General features: G+C 39.2%; 2 protein-coding genes across 4 annotated transcripts in view; both read left to right on the forward strand.

The window, feature by feature from the left end:
* LOC148359176 (teneurin-2-like) overlaps positions 1-26,500 on the forward strand; it is a 444,001-nt gene that overhangs the window by 167,055 nt on the left and 250,446 nt on the right. For 2 of the 3 annotated variants that reach the window (XM_088344352.1, XM_088344353.1), the window contains exon 4: positions 2,609-2,659. The exons of the other annotated variant lie outside the window; for it this stretch is intronic. In XM_088344352.1, coding sequence (XP_088200478.1) covers positions 2,609-2,659 — 51 coding nt within the window. The remainder of the gene's footprint in view (positions 1-2,608; positions 2,660-26,500) is intronic. 3 annotated transcript variants of the gene reach the window in all.
* Positions 8,220-16,632, forward strand: LOC148359177 (zinc finger BED domain-containing protein 4-like). Its single transcript, XM_088344279.1, has 3 exons — positions 8,220-8,455; positions 10,982-12,323; positions 16,525-16,632. Exons 1-3 carry the CDS (start codon positions 8,220-8,222, stop codon positions 16,630-16,632), a joined length of 1,686 nt encoding a protein of 561 aa, XP_088200405.1.

The following is a 26,500-nucleotide window of genomic DNA, read 5'->3' on the forward strand; positions in this document are numbered from 1 at the left end:
TTGCGTGTATGTCAGTCTTAGGTAAATGTGAAGGTCCACAGATCTTGCGGTCAGAATTTTTACTCAGAATACTGATTCTAAGGCTCTCCCTTTGTCCTGTTAGGATTTGCACACGTTTCCCAGATTGTTTGTTTGCTTTTTCGGTTCATTCCTGTAAATGGCCAAGATTCACCATGAACCTTCAAATCCATTACTCTTGCTTTGAATTATTCATTCATTAGCCTAAGGCAATATTCTTATTGCAATATTGCAAATAACATCTGCTTCATACGTCTGTTTTAAATTTTGAGTGAGGAACCATTTGTTTATGCAATATTCTATTTTCACAACTTGAGGTGTCTAGCCTCGTCCTGATTTGATAAATGATTTAATTTCAAGGGCTCTCTAAAATAACCCCTATTGTTGTATTTGCAAAACATGCTAATTTACTGAACTGTAATTTGAAATGTAGTGGCCTATTGTGTATCTTGAAAGACAAAATAAAACTCTACAGCCATATTCATCACAGGTACATTAAATTGTCAGGTATGAAATGCTGACTCTGTCCATTCACAAAAAAATATACTGGTAGATATGGTATACCCGCTCATTGGCATTGGGGTAGCGTGTCCGCCTTGTGACTGGAAGTCCGCGGGTTTAATTCCCGGGTGGATCATCATGACCGCTGCACAGCTGTGCTCTCTCCTCTCTTTGGGAAGGGGTAAATGTGAGGAACAGATTTTACAAAATTTGGGTAAAAATGCTGCTTTCAAAGCTATAAACCCTATTATCCTGTAATTTTAGTGCATTGTTAGATCGTAGAAGAGAATATTATACTGAAACAAGTGTAATGACAATGTTTTTTCAAGGTAATTTTTCAACCATTGTCATTAGAATTTCATGATATACTTTGTTAACATGCTGCAGCAATTATTTTTTATCTTCAAAGGTAAAATATAACATGTGATAACACATTTTGATTGAAATAAATTGTTTCCAGAACATTTTAATCATTATGTGTGTGTGTGTTTGTTTTTTTGTTTTTGTTTTTTGATGGATGTGCATTGTTGTAGTTGTAGGGGCTTTCCGAGAATTAGCTTACTGTCTGGATTGTATGAATTAAAAATTCAAACTATTTAATAACAAATGGTATGGAGTCAAATAAAATGACAAGGTAGGCATGCACTTGGATTTTGGTTTTCAAAGAGGGGTCTATCTTACCGTGTCCAAGCACACTTGCTGCTTAAGTCATTTTTTTTAAAGTGTGAGAACAATTGATCTGTGCCTAAGCATGGCATGCATCCTCAGGCAGGCTTGGGAGGGGTGGGCCAAAGTGCAGTACGGTTGACCACCCCTGCACACAGCCATGGGACTAGTCATTACGTAAATTATAACGTCACATACATGCATATGTTCGTACAGTGTTAATTAATCCTCATACATAATTTTAAAATGATGCTATTTTATTTGTTTTTTCAGAGTTTTTGAGAAGGGCACCTCGAAAAACAATGCCAAAGCATTATCAAACTTTTACAAATCCTTTCTGTTGGAATTATCGTCAAGAAGGTCATATCCTCCTGGTATCCGACAAAATCACAGACACTTAATAATTGCCTAAAATGTGTTCTGACTGCCACCAAGTCCCGTGGCAATCCGCTTTACACCATTCCATCAGACACAGACTTTAAGCGTGTCATACACACAGCCTGGCTTTAAAAAGCCTTCCCATGAAACTTCTGCTGCACTTTTCTTTCAGAAGTTAATGCCAAACGAAGTTACGAACTCCTAATTTATAGCGTCAGCAAAATGGTGGTGACTTTTACGCTCGACTGTATGTCCCTCAGTGCTCACTGAGCTCACTTTGAATTTATGTACTTTCCAAATGCCGGGCGAAAAATACAATCGGCAGCTGACCGTGGAACAATAATTTTGACTTATGTAATAGGTGGGTAGATGTTTTTAAATAACTAATTGCCACTTTAATTAAGATGAAAACAGAAACAGACACACATAAATCCAATGAGGGGTAAAGTACAGTTGAATGTGAGACTGTATGAAAAAAACAGTTAAAATGACCAATGCCAACCGTTAAAGGTATTGATTATGTTTCATTGTCAGTATAAATTAGTGATAATGATCAGGTAAATGCAGTAGCCATCTTAGTTATATGTAATTGTCGCTGGACTTTTAACTCACTGATTACTATGATGCTGCTGTAATATACCCTTTAGTGGGCTTTAATGGCCTCTCATTTCATTATCAGCTATACCAGAGAAAGCAAGAGGATGGTAGACTGAGCAAAAGACAAAAAAGATGATTCAATTCAATCAATTACTCGAGGGCATACTTCACATTGCATTCCGCTTTAACCAAAGCTTCACTTAAATTTAATGATCAGAGCTTTGATCATGTTGTAGGACAGATTTGGGCACATTATCAAGTAGTATATGAAAGTGGCATTGCATATGTGTGTTTTCATCCTTTTTTTAAATACAATTGGTTGAGTTTTTTTATTTTCCGCATTTGCATTGTTTCAACTCTAACACCTTATGTTTCATCAGTTCCATCAATATTTCTTATGTGTTTTGTTTCTCTCTTTTTTTCCTTTTTTCAATTCCTTGCCCTCCAGCTTATCTAGATGATGAGGGAAATGAAGATCCATTCGGGGACTATGTGATCAGTAAGTCATGACTGCTTATAGCCTCTCTTTAAATAGCTAGCCAACCCCCATCTTTATCTGTGTTTATTGCGTTGCTGTCTTTCCTGCGCTGTTGTGCTTCTGTAATTGACTCCTCTCGTCTGTTTATATAGTTGATACCTGGATGATAGAAGCTGTTTCAGCACCGTGTAATAGCTTTTATCAGGGTTGCAAATGTGAATATAACGTAATTGTGCAGTCTGTTGAAAATGTATTTTTGGGAAATAATTGCTCATATTGTAATAGTTGTCAGACAATTCACATTCCTACAACACTTTTGAAATTATGCCATTGCATTTAATTCAAATGCCTCTCTGAAAGAAGTGCTGTGGATTTCATAAAAAACAGCATTTGTTCAAGCAATTATTTTTAAGAAATGGGTTGAATGAGAAATATAAAATGTATATATATCTAGAAACTACCTTTGTAAATGATTTGAGTAAAAAAGTAGGCCTCTTAAATTATAACTTTTGATAAATAGCTCAATGCCCAATAGAGCCCCCTTGAGTAAACAACATTGCATTTGTGGAATGTCTCTAAATCAACATCGACACCATTTTTATGTAACTCAGAATGAAGCCAGTTTAGTTATTTTCTGCAGCAATAGAAACCGTCACGTAATTTTCAGTTCACAACAAGCTGCACAATGCCCCATGAGGATTTTTTCAAACTATTACACAACTTGAACAAATGCGTTTTCTTAAATCAACTATGTTCTTATCCACAGCACATAAGGCTAACCTAGCGAATAATTAAAAAAAAAAAAAACACAATGATAATACGACTCAGCACATTGAGACCCAGTTGTCCAGGGGTAGGGAAACCATGGCCTGTGGGCCACATGCGTCCCAACAGGGTTTTCATCCAGCATTGGCTGCTACATCATTCATCACTAACTACCATAGAGATGCTAGCAGGTAAAGCGAAGCTAGTCACCAAAAATATGCAGTTTGCTCATGTGACAAGCTGCCGTATCCCAAAGATTAAACTAGTCATAAAATCTGAGACTCTAGCGTTAGCTCTCAAGACATGTATCAAATGTAATGAGAAAACAAACTTCTGAGCTATCTGTATTACATCTTCAGTATCTTGATGCATATTATCAAATGTAGTTATTCAAAAAAGCGACATCAATAATTACTTTGGTTTAATTCCAAACGATTCTAAACCAATTTAAATCAATGTTTTTGTTATAGACACAAATAAAATATGTTCATGTAAATTCTGCTTGTTTGTTTATTCAAAAATGAATATGGCCGCAGGTATTCTAAAAAGTCATATCTTCATTTTTGGGGGGCATTTCTTCCTGAACGGAATGAGCAAAAAATGTCAAAAAAGAGATAAGCATAATTTATATTTTCCCCTCTTGTATTCAAGGCTGTATTTGTAGATACAAATTATGTATTAATATATATATATATATATATATATATATATATATATATATATATATATATATATTTATCATCTCATTAGCTGCACCGCTTATCCTCAGTAGGGTCACGGGGGTGCTGGAGCCCATCCCAGCCATCTTCCGGCAGTGGGCAGGACACCCTGAACTGGTTGCCAGCCAGTCGCAGGGTACACAGGGACAGACAATTCGCTCGCTCATTCATACCTAGGGACAATTTTGACAGGCCAATCAACCTGACATGTTTTTGGAATGGAGGAAACCGGAGTGCCAGGAGGAAACCCACGCAAGTACGGGGAGAACATGCAAACTCCGCACAGGAAGGTTGGTAGCTGGACTTGAAGCCATGACCTCAGAACTCCATATATAACCTACAACCTCTTTTTTTTTACTTCACGAGTGCTGTTATTTTATCACTCCTGAATTCAAATTAAGAAAGTGTTTGTTTAATCATCAGAAGGAACAGTTCCAGCCCTGTCACTTTATTTCTGGAAAATGTAAATATAATGAAATGAAAGTCTGTGTCATCATTAATCAAATGTGTTTATGCATCCAAAAAATAAAGAGGATTTGTTCAGTTTACTCTTTTTCAAAGTAATTGCGCCTTTTTTTTGGGGTGGGGGGGTTGTTTTTTTATTCCCCTGCAGAAAGAGGATCGTCACCTGGGAGAAAGCAGTCTCGGTGGAAGGGAAACCAAAATGAGGGAGCAGGGCCAGTGTCCTTTAGCTCCTGAGAAAATCACGGATGACGCGAAAGGATAGGATGAAATTCAGATGATAGAAAAAGGATCAAGTGGTCTGGACAAGATTTTCGTAGACTCAGCCAGGGGAAGCAGAGTAATGGATAAAGGGGAGGTGGTGGGCGGGGATAAAGAGGTAGAATGATTGAGAGTACGATTGAGATTTAACAGTACAGTTAAAGAGATGGCTACGGATTAACATTCAGCGAGTGTCTGCAAGCGGCTGGATAATCTCTGAAATCCTACTGAGCTCTATGGGGAGTCCAGCACTGCCAGGGGGATTGAGACATATAGTGCCAAGCCTCTCTCAGTATGTGTGTCGTGGTTCAGGTGGGGCAGGTGGAATGTGACTCAAATTCCACCCCTACTGAGCAGCATCCTAAGTAGCGTGATATATTACCCCACCAGGTGGCACAAAGATAATATGATGGTTGAAAATGTATGTTTTAAAGCTGTCATGGGCCTTATGTTCCAGTGCCGTGTTACACCCCCCCAAAAATGAATATATAAATAAAAAATACATGAATACAATAAAATAGTTACAGTTACGGGCAGCACGGCGGCGCATTGGTTAGCGCTTGTGCGGCACAGTTCATGTCATGGGAACCTGTCGTGGGTTCAAATACAGCTCCGGACTTCCTGTGCGGAGTTTGTATGTTCTCCCCGTGCTTGCGTGGGTTTTCTCCGGGGACTCCGGTTTCCTCCCACATTCCAAAAACATGCATTTCAGGTGAATTGGCCGGTCCGAATTGTCCCTAAGTGTGAATGAGCGAATGAGTTGTCTGTCCCTGTGTGCCCTGCGATTGGCTGGCAACCAGTTCAGGGTGTCCCCTGCCCACTGCCCGGAGATGGCTGGGATGGGCTCCAGCCCCCCCGCGACCTTAATGAGGATAAGCGGTACGGCTGATGAGATGAGATGAGTTACAGTTACTAGTTCTTTCATTTAAATCTTACACGCAAAAGTACTGTTATTTTGAAAGTACCTATCTAGTTACAAACTACCATCTATACTCAAGTTGAGACCAACACCCTAAAACTGCTAAAAATAGCCACATGATAAAATAAATTGATTAATTTGGCTACATCAACCAGTTGAAGCAGTGAAGCCTTAATATTTTTAGGCCTGTGCAATTTTGAGAGCTTGCAAACCAACACTTTGCCGAGGCACCTTATACCCATTTTGTAATTGTCTTAGAACCACTCAAATATGTTCTTCGTTTCTTGATGATGTCCAAGATTTTTTTTTTTCAATTTTCCAGGCATTATGTATTGTTAAAATATATTAACAAATCAAAAGACCACAGTTTATCCGTTTTTTACCTTAAATTATGTGTTCATGTTTGTCCCATTGCTTATTTGGTTTCTGTATGAGCCATCATCTGCCCAACATGCGCTGCCTACCAATCGTTACTGGTGACAAACTTTCAAATATGTTTGTATAAACTTACCCCTTATTTCAGTCTTGTGTTCTATAGTCAAAAATATAGTAATGATGTGAGTATATACGGTAGGATGAATTTTGGAAGATCAGTAGGGAGAAATTGCGTGTCTGTGTACTGTGTGCTTGAGAACGCCACCATAATTGTTTTCAGTTGTATTTTGTAGATACAGAGACCCTTTGCTATTTCAAGCTCAGGTTATTGCTGGTTCACTCATTCGCAAATTTTGTATTGAGTTGTCTTGATTGTCATTATATCAATGTATTGTTCATTGTGGTCAGAGAGCACACGGCATGTGCTGCACATGGCAGATGTTTGCGTTTTTACGTTTTTCTCTGAATCAAAACAAATTGGGAAGAATAGCTGCCGCTACCTTTTAGCGGCTCGTTACATTGAAAATAAATGTATCAATTAAATTTGACTCTGATGAAAGTCAGAAGAACCCAAAGAAAAGCCGATCCCCCATAGATTGTTATCGCGTCCAATAGGGTACTAAATTAGCTCCCAGACTTTGCTTTGCCTCTTTGTTGTAAAGGTTAAAATTTGGCAATCAATGATAATCGTTGAACACATTTAGCTTCAGACAGCATAGAGGAGGTGTCAATAAGTAGCTTCACATAGAGTTTTAATCCATATCGATTGGCACCCCATACTGTCTCATCGAATGGAGCCCAGTGGTGTGGGGCTCCACACAGTGTGGTGACGTGAGGCTTGGCATCATCTCGTGGTATCTACTGTGCTGTTCCTTGTTTATTTGAAACAGTCAGGAAGTTAGACACTGCTTGATACTGATATCAGATGAGGTTGTGACAAAATCTTAATGCATGAATTAATTGGGTTTTGGTATGTTCCTTAGATCTCTTTTAATTCTTTGTCTTGGAAGAAGCAGGCATCCCCTAAAAACTATTGTGAACCTTGTTTCTCACTAGGTTAATGAGTCAAAAAGAAGAAAAAAAAACCTTGCTTTTTACAATTATTATACTATTAAATACTGTATGATGCAGGACTATACAAACAAACATTCCTTGACATAAATGACTTGAAACCAACAAAAAAACAACATTTTTTAGGCCCAATATGTCGCTTGACAAGAAAAAGTACTGTCTACTGTACCTGTACATGTATTTATTTTTAACTAATACCTACTTTTTTTAGGGAGTTATTAGCCAGAATGCAGGACACTTTTAGGCAGTGATTAGCCAGAATGCAGGACACACTGTATGATGGAAGTTTGTGAAGCAGGGAGACCGCGAAAGTGGAACTGCGTTATATCGAGTGATCACTGTGCTATGAAACATTTATAAAATGGAGAAAAAAAAAGACTAAAGTCATAATAGATAATTTACCTAAATTACTAAATGAGATGTACAGTGCAAGTATGATATGTTTTGGGAACCTAACTTGAAATTATGTAAGATATCCTGTTTATTTGTTAATCATTTGTTAATCTAATTGCTATTTTCGATTAAGGATCTTCCAAACTTACCTTTTTATCATGCTTATGTAATACTTAAAAACAGTAGACCAAACATCGAGGGTCACAAATTGGTATAGCTATTACATGTTCAACATTTATAGCATTGTCGACCCACATCTGTGGGTCTTGCAGAGTCTAAAATGTTAAAATGCACTTCATATTTGAGCAATATAGCCATTGTTGGTGTCACATCAATAAGGATTGTTTTGGATGTCGAAACATTTAAGCCTAGTAATTTGCTTTTAAATTGGAAAATAATTACCAGTATATCCACCAGACATGGGGACTTGAGACTTAGTGACTTGGACTCGAGTCGACTCGAGTCGCTGTTTTTATGACTTGTGACTTGACTTGGACTTGGCAATCTAAGACTCGGGACTTGACTTGACTTGAGCCACGATGACTTGAATGACTTGCGTGTTCATATATATATATATATTTCATTATTTAAATAATGTTGACAATTACAGTACGGGATGCGGGCTGAGAAACGCTCTCATGTCACGCCCACTCTGCCCATGCGCCACACACCTCCACGGCAACCACCTGAAGTCAGCATGTCTGCTCCGAGGGTAGTAACTTTTGGCTTCAAAAACTTCTGTGAAGAAGGTAAACGGCGAACAGCGCAGTGCAAATTTTGCAACGGGAAAATTTCGGACAGCCAGACCACCACCTCAAATTTCATCCGACATTTGAAGAGCCATTCTGCCCAGTAAGTGTTTGTCAGTGTTAATATCTGTTTGTCAATGTGTTAATATCTGGTGAGTTGGATGTTGGCTAATGTCTGTGAATATTGTCATTCACCCAGGTCATTTTATCCATACAGTTTAGTTGTAGGCAACTGGACTTCTAATTTGAGCTTGAGGAACTTCCATGAGGAACATCTACAGCTCAATCTCTAAAAAGTCCAGTTGCTTACTCTTTGGTTGTTAGCTAAGAGTGAGCGGCAGGGCGATTTAGCCGCTGCACAGGGGGGTTTCAGTTTATCATTGTGACATTCTTATGCAGAGACGAGAGGTTATCGTAACCTGCGTCAATGATGCTTCATTCATTTACTTTTATAAACATTGCAGTATGTTTGAGTAAAACGAATGCATTTGTGCTCATAGTGCCTCGTCTATCCTACAACGGGTAACGCAAAAGACAAGCCAGGCATATTGAGCTAGGAGCTACGGATAAACGGGCTGTCTAATTGAGAAAATAGGGTAGGCTAAGCGGTGAAGTTGAGAAGGACACGTGCACTGTACATGATCAAAAATCAGGGATGTGATTTGACCAAAGTGAAATTATCTGAAAATTAGGCGGGGGTCTGGGGGCCGCGGGCACCCAGCTAGGTCCAGGGCAGTGCCCTGGTGGGGGGAGAAGTGGGGCGAAGCCCCCCGGAGGTCATGGGTTTTCCGTGTTTTTAAGTACTTTCAATGCACTCAGATGACAAAGAAATAGACAAAACAACAGCATACATTTTCAATGTATTTTGAACTATCCCATATAAAATTACAGTTTAAGTCAACTCAAAATCAGTCACATTAAAAAACATTGGACTGCCTTTGCTATTAAAAACTATCACTGAGAATATCATCATATCTAACTCATGTGATTACTAAGTTAACACATAAATCATGTTGAAGAGTTCAAATTTCATGAACAAATAATTGTATCATGACCAAATGAAAAGTAACTCATATTAGAACATACCATAAATGTCTTTGTTATAGAAGAAGATGTTATCTATAAATGAAAGTACTGTAGTGGGTTGTACATAATTCACCCACGGAACCATTGTTTAGTTAGCGAGTTCCTAGGGGGACTCTTAATTCGGCCGGTTCTAGCCACTCTCGTGTTTGTTTTGTTATCGCCAGTTTAAATGTCATTAAAGCAGCTTTCGTTGGCACCTTTGTTTGACACTCCGCTTACGACTCCCGTCTCTGCTCGCTACATTGGATCACGTCGGGGTCACCAACATTTGTAGATAATTCCTTCTCTAACCAGTCCGATCGAAACTTGTTTTTTTACGATCTTAGCAATTTCTTTAACTCGCGGAGCATCTTTGCGTTCGATCTCGGACATCTTTCTTTAAACACTCGGCAAAAACGTGTGAGAAATGAACAATGGCATACTCCTACGCCTTTATAAGGAGCGCGTTTATTGGTCAACACGGAGACTTCAACCAATCGCAAGTACGTTTCATTTCAGTTACGGAAACACTAAAATGGAACGCTGTCGAGACGAAATCGTTTTTTTTACCATTTAAAAGAATCGGAAATTTTAAAATTTTATTTTTGGAGCGAAAGCGGAATTCCGCGAATTAGCGGAAAAATCACATCCCTGAAAAATGTGTCTTTGCCTTAATGTTATAGTCTCAATCTGCATATAATTTGGAAGTGTTGGCAAAAGGGCACCTTCCACGATTGGGGAGAGTGTGGGGTTGGCGGCAGCTGCAGGGGGATCCGCTCTTTTTCACAGGCATGCTGATCGTACATAGTCAAGTCAAAGTCAGTTTTATTTGCCAGTTCCTTCAAATGTACTTGACATAAAACGGAATCGAAATTACGTTCCACACTGTCCTATGCGTAGACATTGACAACAATAAAGTGCAATAAAAGTGCAACAATAAAGCCTGGCTATCGCGACTATTAATAAACTGTGATAAACGTGTGATAAACTCATCACACGAGTTTAGTCTGGCCAACCATCCGAGAGGCTGCGTTGATCAAATGCCTCTGTGTACTACTGGACTATGCTACAACCAATCAGACTACAACGTCATCACGCTAAAACCGCCTCAATCGTGCAGGCTAGATCAAAAGTTATGCCAGTAGTCTCCAAATCAAATAGTGACAATAATGTTAATCCAATCTTATAATTAAGACCACTAAGTCGACAATTATGGAAGTTTTTTTTGTAGTTTTTTTTTAGTAACTTTTTAGTATAAAAATAAATATTAGCTCATTATTTTCTTTAAAAATTTTGATTTCATGGTTGGAAATGTTAAATAAATTGTTTTATTTATTAACTATCACATGGTTAAGATATACCAGCTTTATGAGCATAAAAAAGTAAAAAAATGTGGTAAAAGCTTCAGTTACAGTTGATTTGATATTAAGTAATATCATCCAGAAGATAGATAAAAAAAAATACAGAAAGTTTCAAACAACTGTTTTTTTAACCATATGTCATGATTTCATGTCTGCCCAACCATACAGGACATCTCATTCTTGTTTTTGCATCTGCTTCACAGATATGCAGAGTATGAAAGGACAAGAAACGCCTGCACTGATACTACACAGCCTGCAATATCACAGTTCATCCAGTCTCGTCCTCTGGAAGCATATTCAGCAAATCATCCCAAACAGAAGTCCATAACCAATGCTATTGTTACAGATCTTGTGATTGGATGTAGCATGCCCCTTTCAATGACGGAAAATAAACATTTCAGGCACTTCATGTCTGTGGTCGACTCCAAATACCAGCCTATCTGCCGCAGAACAATAACTTCAACAATAGAATCACTTGTTGCAGACATGCAAGAAAAGATCAAAGTGATTCTTGCTGGTGTAGACCATGTGTCGGTTACCATAGACATTTGGTCAGATAGGAGGATGCGCGGCTTTTTGGGAGTCACTGGCCATGTCTTAACAACCTCAGAAGGAGTCATGCTGAAGTCATACCTGCTGGCATGCAGCAGATTCAAGGGATCTCACACAGGAGAGCGCATTGCTGAAGCCTTTGATTCCCTGTGTGAGGATTATGGCATTCGGAAAAAACTCGACTTCATAATCTGTGATAATGCTGCGAATATGAAGCGAGCATTTTCAGTCTGTTTTCCGAAGGATCAAGATGACGAAGTAACCGATGATGACAATCTGGATGATGAAGAATTGTGGGAAGACCTCTCCAGAGGTGACTGGGAGACTGTGGACCGCACAATCAACAGAGGAAGCCCTAAACGTCAGCAATGCTTTGCGCATACTCTGCAGTTAGCTGTTGGTGATGGTCTCAAGGATGCACGGATCATGAACAGTTCCTTTGCAAAATGCTCCAAGCTTAGCTCTCTCTTGCATACATCCAGCACCTTTAAAGATGCGTTTGAGGAGAAGTTTGATCAGCGAGGGATACCCGCTGCTGTAAACACACGGTGGAATTCAACTTTCCGACAAGTCAAGGCAGTGCTCTCATTCAGTCACCAGGACTTGTGCAGTGTTGTTCAGAACACGGGACACAGTGAGCTGGTCTTCTCAATTAGGGAGTGGAACTTGATGAAGGAACTTTGTGATGTGCTACAGCCATTTGCAGAGGCCACTGATCTTACTCAGGGAGAGAAGATTGTGACGATTAGCTCTGTCCTCCCCTGTGTATTGTCTCTTAACCACCACTTGGAAAGACTCAAGCCGCAAGTGCGCTTCCTGGGAAGCATGATCCATAGCCTGCAATTCTCTTTGAAGAAACGGTTCCGGGGAATCTTCGTTAATGTGAAGATGTTGTCAGCTGCATCAGGGGAAGAGCTGCCATTTGCAGACCCAGTCTACATCAGGTCAGCTGTCCTGGACCCGGCTTTCTCCATGATGTGGCTTCAGCATGATGTGCTTTCACCGATGATGTCAAGAATAACATTGTTGACATGGTAAAAGGTCAGTGGATTTTTTTTTTTTAACGTGATGTACACTTAGGCGTGTCACCATTATCAAATTATGGAAATGTAATTCAAAACAGTTATATGAGTATTATAATCCATTTTAGAGATGATTTTGCAAGCGTATCAAACTGTGGATGTTCAATTTTGAATAATGCTCATGAGATCTTACGCTTGCCCTTTTTTTTCTTTGTTTTAATTAGATCTGATTCTACGTGAGGTGCAACCTCACACAACATCCCAGAGTCCTGAATTCCTAGAGGAGGAAAGCGAAAGCCAGCAAGAAGACAGCACTGGCCTATTCTCAGGCTACAAAAAACGCCGCAAGCAGGACCCAACCACCAACCCAGAGACACAACTAAATAACTATTTTTCTCTTTGTTGTGGGCAGCCTTGTCTGTCCTTCTGGGACGCAAACAGGGCTGTCCTCCCTGCCCTTTTTCCTGTTGCAATGAAAGCTTTGTCAGTGCCAGCCTCAAGTTCCCCAGTGGAAAGAGTCTTCAGCCATGGTGGAATCATTATGAGACCCCATCGAGCTCGGCTTGCAGATAAGACCCTGTCTAATCTTCTATTTTGCAAATGCAATACCTTGTAAAAAGGGAATGACTGATGGATATACAGTGACTGAGTGAGTGAGTTAATTTGTGTCATTGTGAGTGAGTGAGTGAGTGAGTGAGTGAGTGAGTGAGTGAGTGAGTGAGTGAGTGAGTGAGTGAGTGAGTGAGTGAGTGAGTGAGAGTGTGTGAGTGTGTGTGAGTGTGTGAGTGAGAGAGAGAGGAGAAATGTAACAAAGTTTAATAATAATAAGCTATTTGTTTTAGCTGTTATTTGTTTCCTCATAAAAAGGGATTGACTTATGGATATACTGTTTGAGTGAGTGACAGAAAGCGTGTGAGAGAGAAATCTGCAAAGAAAAGAGCAAGAGAAATGTGACAGTTTAATCCTCTGTAAGTTAGTATTTGTTTTAGCTGTTATTGTTACTTTGTAAAAGTAAAAAAAAAGTAAAAGTTTGGGTTTCGATCTACAGATCACTTTTTCTGTCAATAAATACCAAATACTGACGATATCACTGTTTGTTTGAGTCTATGATGTATTTTACTGAACATGAGTATTTAGGATACAAATATTTTATTACAGGTTAGGCACATTAGCCAAGGATGATTACTTGATTTCTTATATATTGCCTTTCACTTTATTAAGATCAGATTCTGAAGCTAAAATTACAACAGTACGCCAAAGGTGACTTGACTTGGACTTGACTTGACCTATTACAGGACTTGACTTGACTTGACTTGACACAGCCTGTGACTTGACTTGACTTGACTTGCCCAAGAAAAAAATACTTGGGACTTACTTGAGACTTGCACATGTGTGACTTGGTCCCATGTCTGATATCCACTGTTTAGCTTATTTCCCGAGGGTGCCAAACCAGTAACACATGCTTTTGTTTTCTGATCATTTTAGTTTGAAATATTTTTTTTTCTTTTTAGTGTATAGTGATTACATCAATCTAATTAATCAATGAACAAAATGATTGCCAGAGTATTAGAATATTAAAATAATCCTCATTTCCATGCAATTTAACGTTTATTTTGAATTCTAAGATCGGTTAATTGAGATAATGAAATGTCTCATTGTCTCAATGAAATGTGGGAAAATGTTTTGAATAGTTTGTATTTGAAAAAGTACGACTCTTGATTTTACCCTTGAGTTTAATTAAAAACAAGTCTTCATCCAGAAAAGCTGTTGAGTTTTGTGTTGCAACATCTTGATGCCAGTCTGCCCTTCAAATGGTAATCTTTTGTGTTATGTTTGTGCAGTCACACCTGAAGTAGTAACTCCAAATCCCGACACCAAGACTGCTTTTTAGGATTCGCCTTACAAGATGTCATTGCAAATTGTCCGTACTGTTTGTTGTGCCAGCCAAACAGACAAAATAAATATCACGTTTTTGCAAGTAAAGAATACAAATGATCTCCTTGTGGTAGAGACACAATTGCTATGATACAAAATAGTTGTGTACATTGTTAAGGGAGATATGCATACATTGATTAGAAGCAGCATCCACAACTCGCAAATCACAGAATTACTCAGTGGGGCGTTTTCTAGACAGAAACATTCTAATCATAATTCACTCTTTTCTTGTGCGCCACCTGTGCATAATACGTGAAAACATGAATATTTCTCCAAATGTCTAGCATAGTCTAGTCACATAGTCCTTGGGTGACTGGTATACTTTCACTCATATGAATCCATGCGGTCATCCTTGATAATCAATTACAGCATGGCCGCCAAACAAAGAAATGGATTCTAATTTCTAAACAGCATGGAAAAAAACAGCAAAATGGCTACACTCATGTCAATATTTCTTTCAAAGCAGTTTGTCTCCATTCAATATCTGCTTAATAGCTCGACTTTGTTTTGCAGCAAGTCAGATAGGAGGGAAGACAACAGATGAGTAAATCTATATTGCAGTCTTTAACCCCTGATTGTGAAAACCAAAGCATTAGATGCAAAATTCTCAGGGATGACTAATTGTCATCATAACACAATTTGAAAGGCTCACATTTTACCAGTTTCCAAACCCTTTCGCAGTCCTTTTCTGTCCTGAAATAAAAAGCTGAAATATGTAATGTAAACTTTTCCAGCAGGCTGCCGAGGCCTATTTGTTGCTTATTGCTCCATCTTGCTGCAATAAAAGTTGTCTCCCCTGTAATGTGGCAGACCTGTCCAGACAGTTGCAATCAATAGCACAACCCGATCACCTTTAAATCGGATCAATGGGTCAGCCCATGTATACCCAAGCCTGTTTTTCAGCGATCCTTTGCAAAGTCAAAGGCTATCTATTTAAGGACAGGCAACAATAAGTCACTATAATCAATAACAATGCATACGGTAAATAAGTCCCTAGTTGATATTTGCGATAAACCAATCAAGGACGTCTTCTTTGGTATCAAAAGATGCTCTCATCTTCCCTTGTTGAAACCAAGTATATACATGATAGTATAGCTGATTAAATCCACTGCCAACCCTATATTTAGCAGTTTGGAATAGTAACATAAAAAAAAAAATAATCTACATTTGATTCAACGGAAATAAAAGTGTTGGTTGATCATGGAGGGCAATAAACATAAAGGATTATTTAAATTTGAGAAGCTGAATTCATTAAAAGTTGAAGAAATATAAACCATAGAGGTCCTTCTTACTAAATTAATGGGGTTTAATTTGTTAACTGATTAGTTTACAATTAATCAATCAGATATCTGTATTTGAGACATTGCAGTCCCTCCAGCAAAAAAAAAAAAAAAAACAATGGACCCTTTTAAAACTTCAGCAGTAAATCCTGTGGGTGTGTGAGATACATTTAAGTCTTGCAACCGACTAGGAAAAAGCAATTTCTGTGGTTACTACTGCATTATGCCATCATGGAAAGTAAAGTAACTTTAGTTAGGGGAGGGCGATCGTGGTAATTTTCGTAACGATCCGATCAAAGCAAATACGGGATAGTATCGTTATATACCGACCCGATAACTATATTTTGGCATAAATGTCATGATCATTGAATAATTCAAGGGGCCCCCTTAAATCAGTGTACATTCACAATAAACACAGCACAACAATTTTAGGCACTACATTTTTTTTTTCATGTTTTTATGAAATAACAATTTTAACAGTATATAAAAATACATGGACACATTTATATGACATCTGTTTCAGGACGAAGACCAAGAGAGTAATATTGTAAAAAAATAAAATACAAATGCAGCAATCTCAACATGTCACCTGTATTCTCCTTTGCACATTATTTCAAAAATAAAGTCAGAAAGTGGAGATAGTGTAAACAATGCAATCTAAAAAACCTTTGACAGGATAAACACCTAAGGTAATTCTACAACAACTGTTACAGAGACTCGAACCAAAAAGAATCACCAATATACTGAACAGGCTCCTTAAGCCCTGTTGCCATACTGACTACGGAATAACACGTTTTTGTTTAGGAACTGTAACGTGTTTACATTTGTGGTTGCAGCATGTTGCTCTCTGTAGGGTGAACTTTTTTTTTTCTTTTGCATCTGGCATCGTCATCTTCTCGGGTTACAAACCCTGCTGCGCTTTCCTTTTTCTTCTCTCAAATTTAACTTATCTGAAAGGTGCGCACTGAGTTTCTCTTGTGCCCGGCATGCAAGATGCAGAAGCAGGCCTGGTACGTAGAGGTGCTAAAAGTGTGCCTGCCAGTCACACACCAAGGCATAAACTAAGAGAATGGCTGAAGGCGCTGGGTGAAAGAGAGAACCTATCTACACATAGAAGCAGTGTTCTGGTGGAGAGAAGTAACAATCCCAGGACAATAGTATCAATCTGATTCAATGCATACTTATTATCGAAGGAATTGAGATTTGGATCAATCTGCCCACGACTGATAAAAATAGTGCAACGGAATGTAGTCAAAAACATTAGTAGCAACAAAAATCCCAAATAAGTTGCAAGATATGTATTTTTACAGTTCCGCTTGCTTGTTTTGAGTGGTGATGGCCTTTGAACTATTAAGTTCTTCTTTTAGGTGACCTGTAGTGCCTACCAGAGGGAAACAGGTCAAAGAGGTGGTGGTGAAGGTGTGAAGAGTCGTTTATAATGTTAATGGCTCTGCTGCAAAAGCATTTGTTTCTGCATGTATGGGAAGAGGGCGAGTGAGATCCACCTCAAATAGATTTTCGCATAAGCCTTTGCTGGTGTTTCAGTCCCCTATCACCCTCCTAACACATGGCTTCTGTGAAAACCATGTTTGTGTATATTTCCCCGTTTCCTTTTGCGTGCCCTTTCATGCTTGTCTATGTTGCGAGAGGTAATGACTCGGTTACGAGACACAACCGCAGATCGAGTTCCATTCTAAACTTGGAGCTGAATGTGTGGGCCCGAGAACACAAAATGTGATTTTGTTTTGAATCACATGACACGGGTGAGGGGAATGGTTGAACTTGGATGCAGGTGCGTGGGTGAACTGGGAAGAGTGAGTAATCGCTCAATTTTCATACCTCTCTCATCCCACAGCACCAATTTTTCAAAAGGTCCTTAACACACAGAGTCAAGAACACTCAGGGCTAATCGTGAAATGGTGTGTATGTGCATGTGTGCAAGCTGAGGGCTTGATATCACATTTGATACTCGCTGTTATGATTGAATCAGTAACGTCCTTTTATTTGGCTAATGATACTGCTTTTTAGCATTTGCTTTTGCACAGTACCACGTGACCACACGGGAAGCGGGAATGCCTCGTATGTGAAAAAACAATACAATACGAGCACCTCTAGCACGAGAATTTTGATATCCGAGTTTTATTTGGAAGAAAAATATTGCTTCCCATACGATCAAAAATACATATTTATACGGGGAAATAGTATAAGTTCACTCCTCCTTGTACAATCTACCCAGACATTCCCGATGTTAAAAAACATCAGTCTAATTGCAATATAGATAATGATTTCTACATCATTTGCAATACGTCATGTTCTTGTTACACAGCATTATTTTATTGTCATCAAGCATGTTAAAATGCCATAGCTTCCTATATTCTGTGGCCACACTGTAAATACATTTTGTATCCTCATACATGGGATATTGTGGCACAAGTCAATTGTAGTTTTATGTTTTTTTTTGTTTTGTTTTTTGTTTTTTACAATATAGGACAGGCCAGGAGGTCCATATCAGTACAAGTCCAAGAAAGGTTTTCATTTGCCAAAAAATTCAGACATGTTTTTACTGAGTTCAAAATCCGCTGGATGTTGTCCTCAAACCACATGTGCCAGCCAAACTCCCTCAAACAGTTTTTGGGGTTGCATTTTGGACCCCCAAACCTATAACACTGCTCTTTGCATTGAACAAAGTCATCTCTCTTTATCTCACGCTACTGTGATGGATGCATAGAGGCAGATCCTAAGTGGACTAAGTTGACAGTCAGACAATGGTGCATGAAAGTGATTGATACGCTTAAAAAGAATGATTGATCCACTCATCTCAAACCTCGAGGTGAAAATCGAGCCACTGATAGAGAGATAAATTGGTGTTATTATTTTCGGTGAAAGTTTCTGTGGAGCTGTTCTGATTGTGCAAATTTGTTGACTAAACTTTTTGGCATTGTCACAAATGGCTGTGTATCAAATCCTTGTCCAGATTTGCGGCTACATGTTTTTGACAAGTTAACCTCCTTCACCTTGACAGTCGCCTGACTTAAAATTATATATCGATTCAAACAGGAGCTGCTCCCTCTGGGGTCATCGAGTGGACCGCGTTAATGTAAAGCTGATTGTGCTGCTAGTTTCCGTTTTAGTGCTCATGTGTAATGAAACAGCATTTTCTCTCAAGAAAGTTGCTCACCCCCCTCTGCCCTTCAGAGTCATTTGGAATTCATCCTCAAGCTTGACCCTGACAGTTGTTTGCTTTGCCTCTCCGGAGAATAGCAGAGGAATGGATGGACAGGAGATCTGTTTATCAGGAAAGAAGGACACATATGATGGATGACATGAAGGTTGACTTTTGAAACATTTGACTCTCAAATGGCCTCAGAATCTAATGCTTAAGGAGCTGTACCGAATTTGGAACAATTTTACTCGCTGCCGCCATCTCCGGGTACATCAGTGCAGCCTCAGCTAGTTCATGATGCGCGTGCAAGTGCAAGGATTCCACATACTCAAATAAATTGCATGTTTCTCAAAGTTTGGGTAGGCATTTTGACTCCAAATGAAGCAGGCTGTTTCTTATTGTCACCATGCCCATGCTAAACTAAAAAAACAAAAATAAAACACAGAGGGATGAGCATGACATCACATAAGACAGTCGATGCGCGCCGTCAGAGAAATTGCATCGTTGAGATTAGCAGGCGAGACGTGGGACACCAGTTCATTCTTCAGGTAACCGGCCAGGCTGTAGAGGTAGGCGTCAATAGACGCCTCTGAGTTCCAGTATCAATGGAGTAGTCGCAATGTTGCTCATCAGGGTTCTAGACGCATCAGCCGACAATGGCCCAGTGTCGAAAACTTTTAACATCTCCTGGGTGAGTAGATGGAATGAGGATCAGGCTAAAGAGCCCCGCTCGAACTCTGCGGTTCCCCAGAGCTGAGCCCTTCCGGACAGATGATTAAGGGTGTACGCCAACTTGGCCGCCTCGGTGGCAAAGTTCCTGGGCTGCAGATAAATACCAGCCGGCAGTTGGTAATGAAAGCCCATGTCTGAGCAGGATCACTGCTGTACTTCTCTGGAGAGCCGACTTGAGGCTCAGCGATACACATGATGGTAGTCTATGGGCTGGATGAGCGGAGAAAGCGGCTGATCAACTGTTGGGCAATCTGCAGCGGGCGGGCCCGATGATAGCAGCTGACAGGTAAGGAGCTCCGAGAGCGTAGCCATTTGGTTCCGCTGATGCTGAAGCAGCTGTTATTGCTGTTGGACCTGTTGAAGACCATTGTAAACGCTTCAAGGCGAAAGGAACCTCCTTCTCTCTCCGATCAGCGCTTGTGTGATCGTTTGTTGGGTCCATTTAATGGTCAGTTTGTACTGTCACCTTTGGAGGAAAAAGGGGACCCAAATGCGTAACGTTTCACACAACACTTTATTAAGGGATCGGAATATCAGGGAGGGACGAAAAACAGTGATCTGGTGCTCGCTGGGCAGGTGTCACACGAAGCCCCCGTGACAGGTGGCGAGGCGGAGCGTGGATGGGATCGGAACAGGTGGGGTTGCCAAGTTGGCAGAACAAAGCGTGGTCGGGGATCGGAAGCAAGTCGGGTAGCCGGGACGGGCAAACGAAGCGTGGTCGAGGATCGGAAGCAAGTCAGGGAACCGGAGACGATCGGGAAGCCTGGGGCAGGGGAAATGGGAGCCCCCCAACCGCCACTGATGGGCAGGGGGACAGTTCGCTGACGGACTGACAAAGAGTGATCGGAGAAGAAGCACTTAAATTGGGAGAGGGATAATTAGGACACGAGTGGCAGCTGGGGCTGAAGGAGTGAGCGCACGTGAGATTAATAAGAGGCCTGACAGGATTGTGACACCTATCTCAGAAGTGTTTTCATTGAATTTTATAAATGTATTGATGCATAACAAATAGAATAATCTAAATACATGATACAAACTAACAGGGATAGAAAATGATACTTGAATGTTGAGGATGCTATGACGACCAACACAAAGAATAATGGAAAAATGACAACCAGAAACTGTTATTGAGAGGAATACCCTCCAGACTTTCCAGACCCCACAATTTCAAAAATGGCCTGGCCGTTGGGTATGCCTCTATATTTCACAAAGATTACTGGTGTTGGTAAGAACATTCAAGTTATCCTGAATAACTCAACTTAATTTGCAGAAGTGGCTTACCTTTAAGTAACTAAAAAATAGAAGTGCAAGACAGCTTGTGTTCAAACACTTTTTCAGAAATGGGCAGATGACCAACGATGTTCTGATTGTTTAGTTTCACACTTAATGATCTTTGGCCCGACATAGAAGGGAGACAAACTATGTTTCAACCATGTGTTCCTTTCAAATATTTGCAAATAAAGAACTGAAGCAACAGATACATATAAAAAAAAAACATTTATACATTTATTGAGACCGTAAACAGATACACAGCAAAATGTAAATATCCAAAGCTAACCATATATGAATGATGATTTAATCAGACATAAACATAATTCATTTTTCATCATATTTTGCAGTTTTACAAAACGCAAGTAGACTTATTGCCATGCACAATATTAATGTATTCGTCTCAGAATTAGGTAAATTTAATGTTATTTCCATAAATTCTGGGTAACCTACGCTGGTGCCGAACAGCTGGCTTAAAACTGGTGAGGACAAGTAAAAAAAATAAGAATAATACAAAATAATAGTAAATTTAAAAAAATGATAATGAGAATAAATAAACAAAGATAAATACATAAATAAAAAATCCTCACAGGTAATATATTTCAATACTGGAGAAATCAGCAAGCATACAAATATGCATACAAACAGGTGGGTTTTGCAGTAGGTTTTTTAGTCAATATTTAGAAAGTACAATAGTCTGACTTTTGCACCCACACATTCCTCAATCAATATATATGAATGAACAGCAGTGGAATCTATGAAAAATGTTACATTTTGCTCAACGTTTGTCAGGTCGCTGGAGTTCCCTTTAATCATTGAGGAATGTTGACAGGCCAATGCAATGTTGTCCGTCACTGCGGCAACCTCCAATGACAAAAAACAGAAAGACATGCCGTTGTGATGCAGCCCTAGTTCTTGTTTTCTCTTTGCGCAATAGTCTTGTCATGATTACTGATTCGGGGCACCTGCGGCTGCCCCGTTGGCGCCAACAGCCCTGGTCGCTGATTGGCTCCTTGCTACTTTTTAAACCCCCCGGCTCCCTGTTACCGGTGTCAGACCTTCTTGCGAACCTACGTTTTTGCTAGGCAAGCACCATACCCTCCGACAATTTCCTGCTGTTATCTCCTGCCTATTACCTGTTGTCGACCTGCTTCTGGACCCCTTTCTGCCCTGCTCCTCCGTTCCGGCCATCGACCTGTTTTGCCCTGTTTCCTGCCTGATACTTGTTGCCGACCTTTTCTGGACTCGATTACCACCCTTGCTCCCCTCTCCGACGATCATCGGATCGTGGGAGCAAGCACTGGTCTCGTTTTCAATAAAACTGAGTTAAACAAACTCTTTTGGATCCGGTCTCCGTTTCTGGCTTGTGACAAGTAAATTGCCATTTTTAATGGTCGCATGGTCACAAAACACGTTGCTGAAGTTAATAAGGAGGAGAGAGGAAAATGGTGCAGCTGAAAATATCTGTTAAAAAGAGAATGGTTCATAATTATTCACAATCATTATTAATTCATTATACGATGCTTTTATCGCATGATTTTTAAATGAACAGCTTACACTCGGTTACTCATATATTCAGTCATCCATTTGCTCATTTATTCATTATTTGATTTATATGCAATATAACAAAAGTGGTTATAATAGTAATGTAAAGCTTAGCCGAATGTAGCTGGCGTGTGACCTGTATATTTTTGGTTCCCGGTCAGTACTGGTGCTTGTTCATTGCTAGCATACTTTTTTCAAAAGGTGAAGACAATTGAAAGGTTCAAGGAAGAGGAGGCAGGAGTCCCAGGAAAAACATACCAAAAGGATAAAATCTACAAAAGCGCGGCAAGAGAGTCATAGGTGAAAAGGAGAGCGGGCGAAAGATACGTTAGCGCGGAGCTCCGTTATTGGATAAATGGGCAGACAAGAAAAGTGTCAGGGGATCGGCACCATCCTATTTTTACTCATCTCCTTTCGGAAATCCTCTTCTCCGCTCATGTATCATCATGACAGAAGCCCCCAAACTCATTTGTTGCCCCCTTTTTTCACCCCTCTAACTTTACGTCTCACCCCAGTGTTGTAGTCGAGCCCACATTGTATTCTGTTTTGTTTTTTCTTGTTTTTTTTGAGAACCCAGGCGTGTCTAATTGCAGCGAATTAATGTTGTGTGATCTACAAGAATCGCACATTGAAATTACTTATCGACTAAAGATAACTACTCGGAGCATGCACAATTCATTCAGACAATGAGCTCACACAAATTTGCACCCCCCCGGTGCATGCAGCTCTCGTCTCCACGGCTCAATTCACATCTTAGGTTGTGATTTTTGTTCTCTTTTTTGATTCTTCTTTTAAAGAAGCCACTTTGCTGTTGCTTTGTGATAGAGGTGAGCAATACTGGGAATTTTAGTTTTGATTTGATACAAGGAAATACAGGGTTGTATCCCTTGATACCGTTTCAATACCTTTTTGCTCTGAAATGTCATGATCATTGAATATTTTAACCCCTTCCCTTCTTGTGTTAGTTTAATAGAGATAAAAACAGCAAAACATTTTAGGCACTAAAATGTTTGATTTATCTGTTATTAAATATACAGTGTGTATTATTTAACCAATAAATGTTGCGGTATGGTGTAGGGCAACGAAAAACAAGTGCTAAGAATGGAATCTACGGAGAATCTAAATGACCAAAACACTCAATTTTATTTGTTTTTATTACCTCCTTTTTGAGGTTTTTGGTTATCCATAGCAACAAGATGACGCATAATTATTGAAACTCCCTTTATGTGAGGCTTATCATATGGAAACAAATGTCAATTTCTTAATCCATGAGTATTTTTATTATTTATTTATTTTTTTAATTGAATTACTTTTTGGTTACCACTAAGGTGCGCTAAATAACACACTGTCCCTTTAAATAACAACAATTTTTTTGAGAACATTTAGAAATAAATATAAATATTTTGTATTACAACTGTTTCGGTACAAGTCAAGAGAGTCAAACAACAACAAAAAAGCAGCAATACAAAAACAAATTTTGTATCTCGATATCAACAAGACAACTAAATGCCATATATTTCACTTAAAAAAAAAAACAGTAGAGTAAATTAAATTCAAACACGATTGGACCTTTATCTTATGACCCCACTATCAACATTGTTGTAGTGATAAATTAAATGGGGGGTCAGTATTGATCCCAAGATAATAGTATTGATCTGTTCCACGTTTCCACTCAATATCGATAATATCGACATAAATTGATCCGTCAACCTTTACTGTGTGAAACAAAAGGATTCGAATCATCCAATTTACTTTTCATATGTCACTGGGTTTGTCCTTTCAAATCATTGAAAACGACGTTTTTTTTAGCCACAGAAGAAAACTTTTTCCCTTGGCTTTGAATTTGTGTATCTTTCATGTTGAGAAGCAATTCACACAGGCTTTTCATTTGTTTGCACTGCTCTGTTTACTTAGCCGTGACTAGTCTGTTGCAGCGTGTGTACGTCTTTGTTGGCGTCTGATCAAAATCCCTATAGAGAGATTTATCATCTTTAGAGGGCAAAAAATACAAAATTACAAGCCCGTCAATTCTTGTGTTTGATCTTGCTCGGCGTTCCGTGGGTTTTCTTTATCCTGACAATCCGGGCCTTTATTTACTCGCTTCTCCACGGGCTTACCGATTCTGTGATGTGGGGAGGTCATTTGTCTCTATGTTAGAGCTCCCATGTCCCCTGCTTGTCCTATTGATTCCTCCAAACTCTGCTTCTCATTATCGGCAGCATGGAATCGTCTGAACTGTATTTTAGGTATTTTGTCTTACGGCGAAGTTATGAGCAGTGTGAGACTCGCACGTTACAAAAGAATGTGTCCTGAAACGCAATTAATTTTCTTGGTAACAAGTACTTAAACACGTCATTAAGGAAATGTCATAACTCTACTGTCGTAACTATGAGAGGCCACTTGAGAAGTAAATCATAATTGCTCTGACATATAACATCATACTCTCACACATTCACACCTATACTCTCATAAACATACTCATGAAAGAGCACTACTAAACTCTTCCAGACACACTACCATTCTCCCATACTCAAACTCCCATACACTCTCACACATACTACTATACTCTCAAACTCACACCACCATGCTTTCGCACATATACCACTATACTTTCACACACATACTAATATATTCCTACACACACACACTACTATAAACTCTCTTACACACTTTTATACTCTCCCAGACACACAGTACTATACTCTCCCACGTAAACTACTTTAGACTCACACACACTATTCTCTCACTCACACTGCTATTCGTTCCCACATATCCTGGCCTCCTTACATTTGCAAATACCATATGTTTTTTTTCCATACGTAGTTTAATGATAAACTCCCCTCTCAGTTTTGTTTTACATATGATACTTTTGGTAACCGTGAATACGCCTGCATGACTCAGGTTGTCACATACAACCCTGATCCACCAGCGATGCACTTAAAGGGTGTGTGTGATTATATTTACCAACAAAGTACAATTGAATACAGTTATGAGCAAAGCCTTCTCAAGTACAGACTACAAGTAGGATAGGTTTCTGCTCATGGCGATAGCTCCCTATTGTATATTTACACGGATCTAAGCGGAATTAAGAACTGTCAGGGGTTTTGACTCAAAATAATTCTTGGTAGGACATTTTATATGAGTCCAACCCACAGGTGTAGAACTTTTACAAATAGCGGCTTATACAGAAAACAAAAACTAAAGTCAAACCAATGGGCAATAATTTAGAGGAAAAGTGTGCAGATTTGTTGCCTTTTTACATGTAAATTTATTTTTGCAATACTTCTTTGAAACCCATAGACAAATTGAATATGGAGTGTGTCAGCTAAGTGTTTCTTTGCAAGATCTCAGGTTGCACGAGCCGAGAAATATAAAGGAGTTCACTGCTTCCACAGGTTGGTGTACTGTACATGCTTTCTTCTATTTGTTTTATTATTGGCTACTTTAAAGCAAATTCAGAGGGTCAGTTTCTATGTGAGTACATAAGGTAAGTTGTAAATGGATGGTATACATTTAGATTTACGCACTACTTTTCAGTGTCAGTAAGCAGGACAATGATTGGATTACTGTTTAAAATAAGTAACTTGTAACTGTAACTGATTACTAATTTTCAGTACCGTTCCCATCACTGGTGATCAGGCAAATGTTGCAGACGAGTTGTAGAATGATCGATAAAAAGGTTACCTTGAATCTAGAAAAGTATGTGATATAAATGATTGTAATCCAGGGCAATACATTTCCTCATTACGGCCATTCATAGGAAGTGAACTGACCTCAAATTTGAAGTTGGCGTTGGCAAGGTGATGGAAATTACTGCTTGACATTTACGTATAATGCTTTTGATTGCAGCGACTTTTTTTCACATTGTGAACATTAATAGCCTCAATCAGCCTTGATCTCATGCTGACAAAGAGAAACGTTTGAAAGTGAAAGACATTTGTAAGATCGTATGCTGATCTTTTCTCAAGACGAGTCGTATCAGTGCATTCCTGGCTCGGCACAAGAAGATCAAATTTTGAGTTTGAAAGGGATCAATTGTCAATTGGGCTCAAGAGAGCTCTGACGGGTAACTTGCACATAATGGACCAACCCTTGGCGTTATGCTACTCAACTTTCTCTTGTTCGATATATGTATTTTTTTAATCAATATGCTTCTTAAACAATGTACATGTAATGCCTGAAGTTTTATAAAATATGATATAATAGAATAAATGGTCAGTAGGT

Source organism: Urocampus carinirostris, chromosome 9 (genome assembly GCF_059441175.1).
Source record: "Urocampus carinirostris isolate Australia breed hairy pipefish chromosome 9, RoL_Ucar_1.0, whole genome shotgun sequence".
NCBI lineage: Eukaryota > Metazoa > Chordata > Actinopteri > Syngnathiformes > Syngnathidae > Urocampus > Urocampus carinirostris.

What these genes read in the sequence shown, in the direction of transcription:
- LOC148359177 (XM_088344279.1), top strand. Translation starts at nt 8,220, where the DNA reads ATGCGGGCTGAGAAACGCTCTCATGTCACGCCCACTCTGCCCATGCGC. An exon ending in TTGAAGAGCCATTCTGCCCA is followed by an intron (nt 8,456 to 10,981) that starts GTAAGTGTTTGT and finishes TCTGCTTCACAG; the next exon opens with ATATGCAGAGTATGAAAGGA. An exon ending in TGATGTGGCTTCAGCATGAT is followed by an intron (nt 12,324 to 16,524) that starts GTGCTTTCACCG and finishes CTTATCTGAAAG; the next exon opens with GTGCGCACTGAGTTTCTCTT.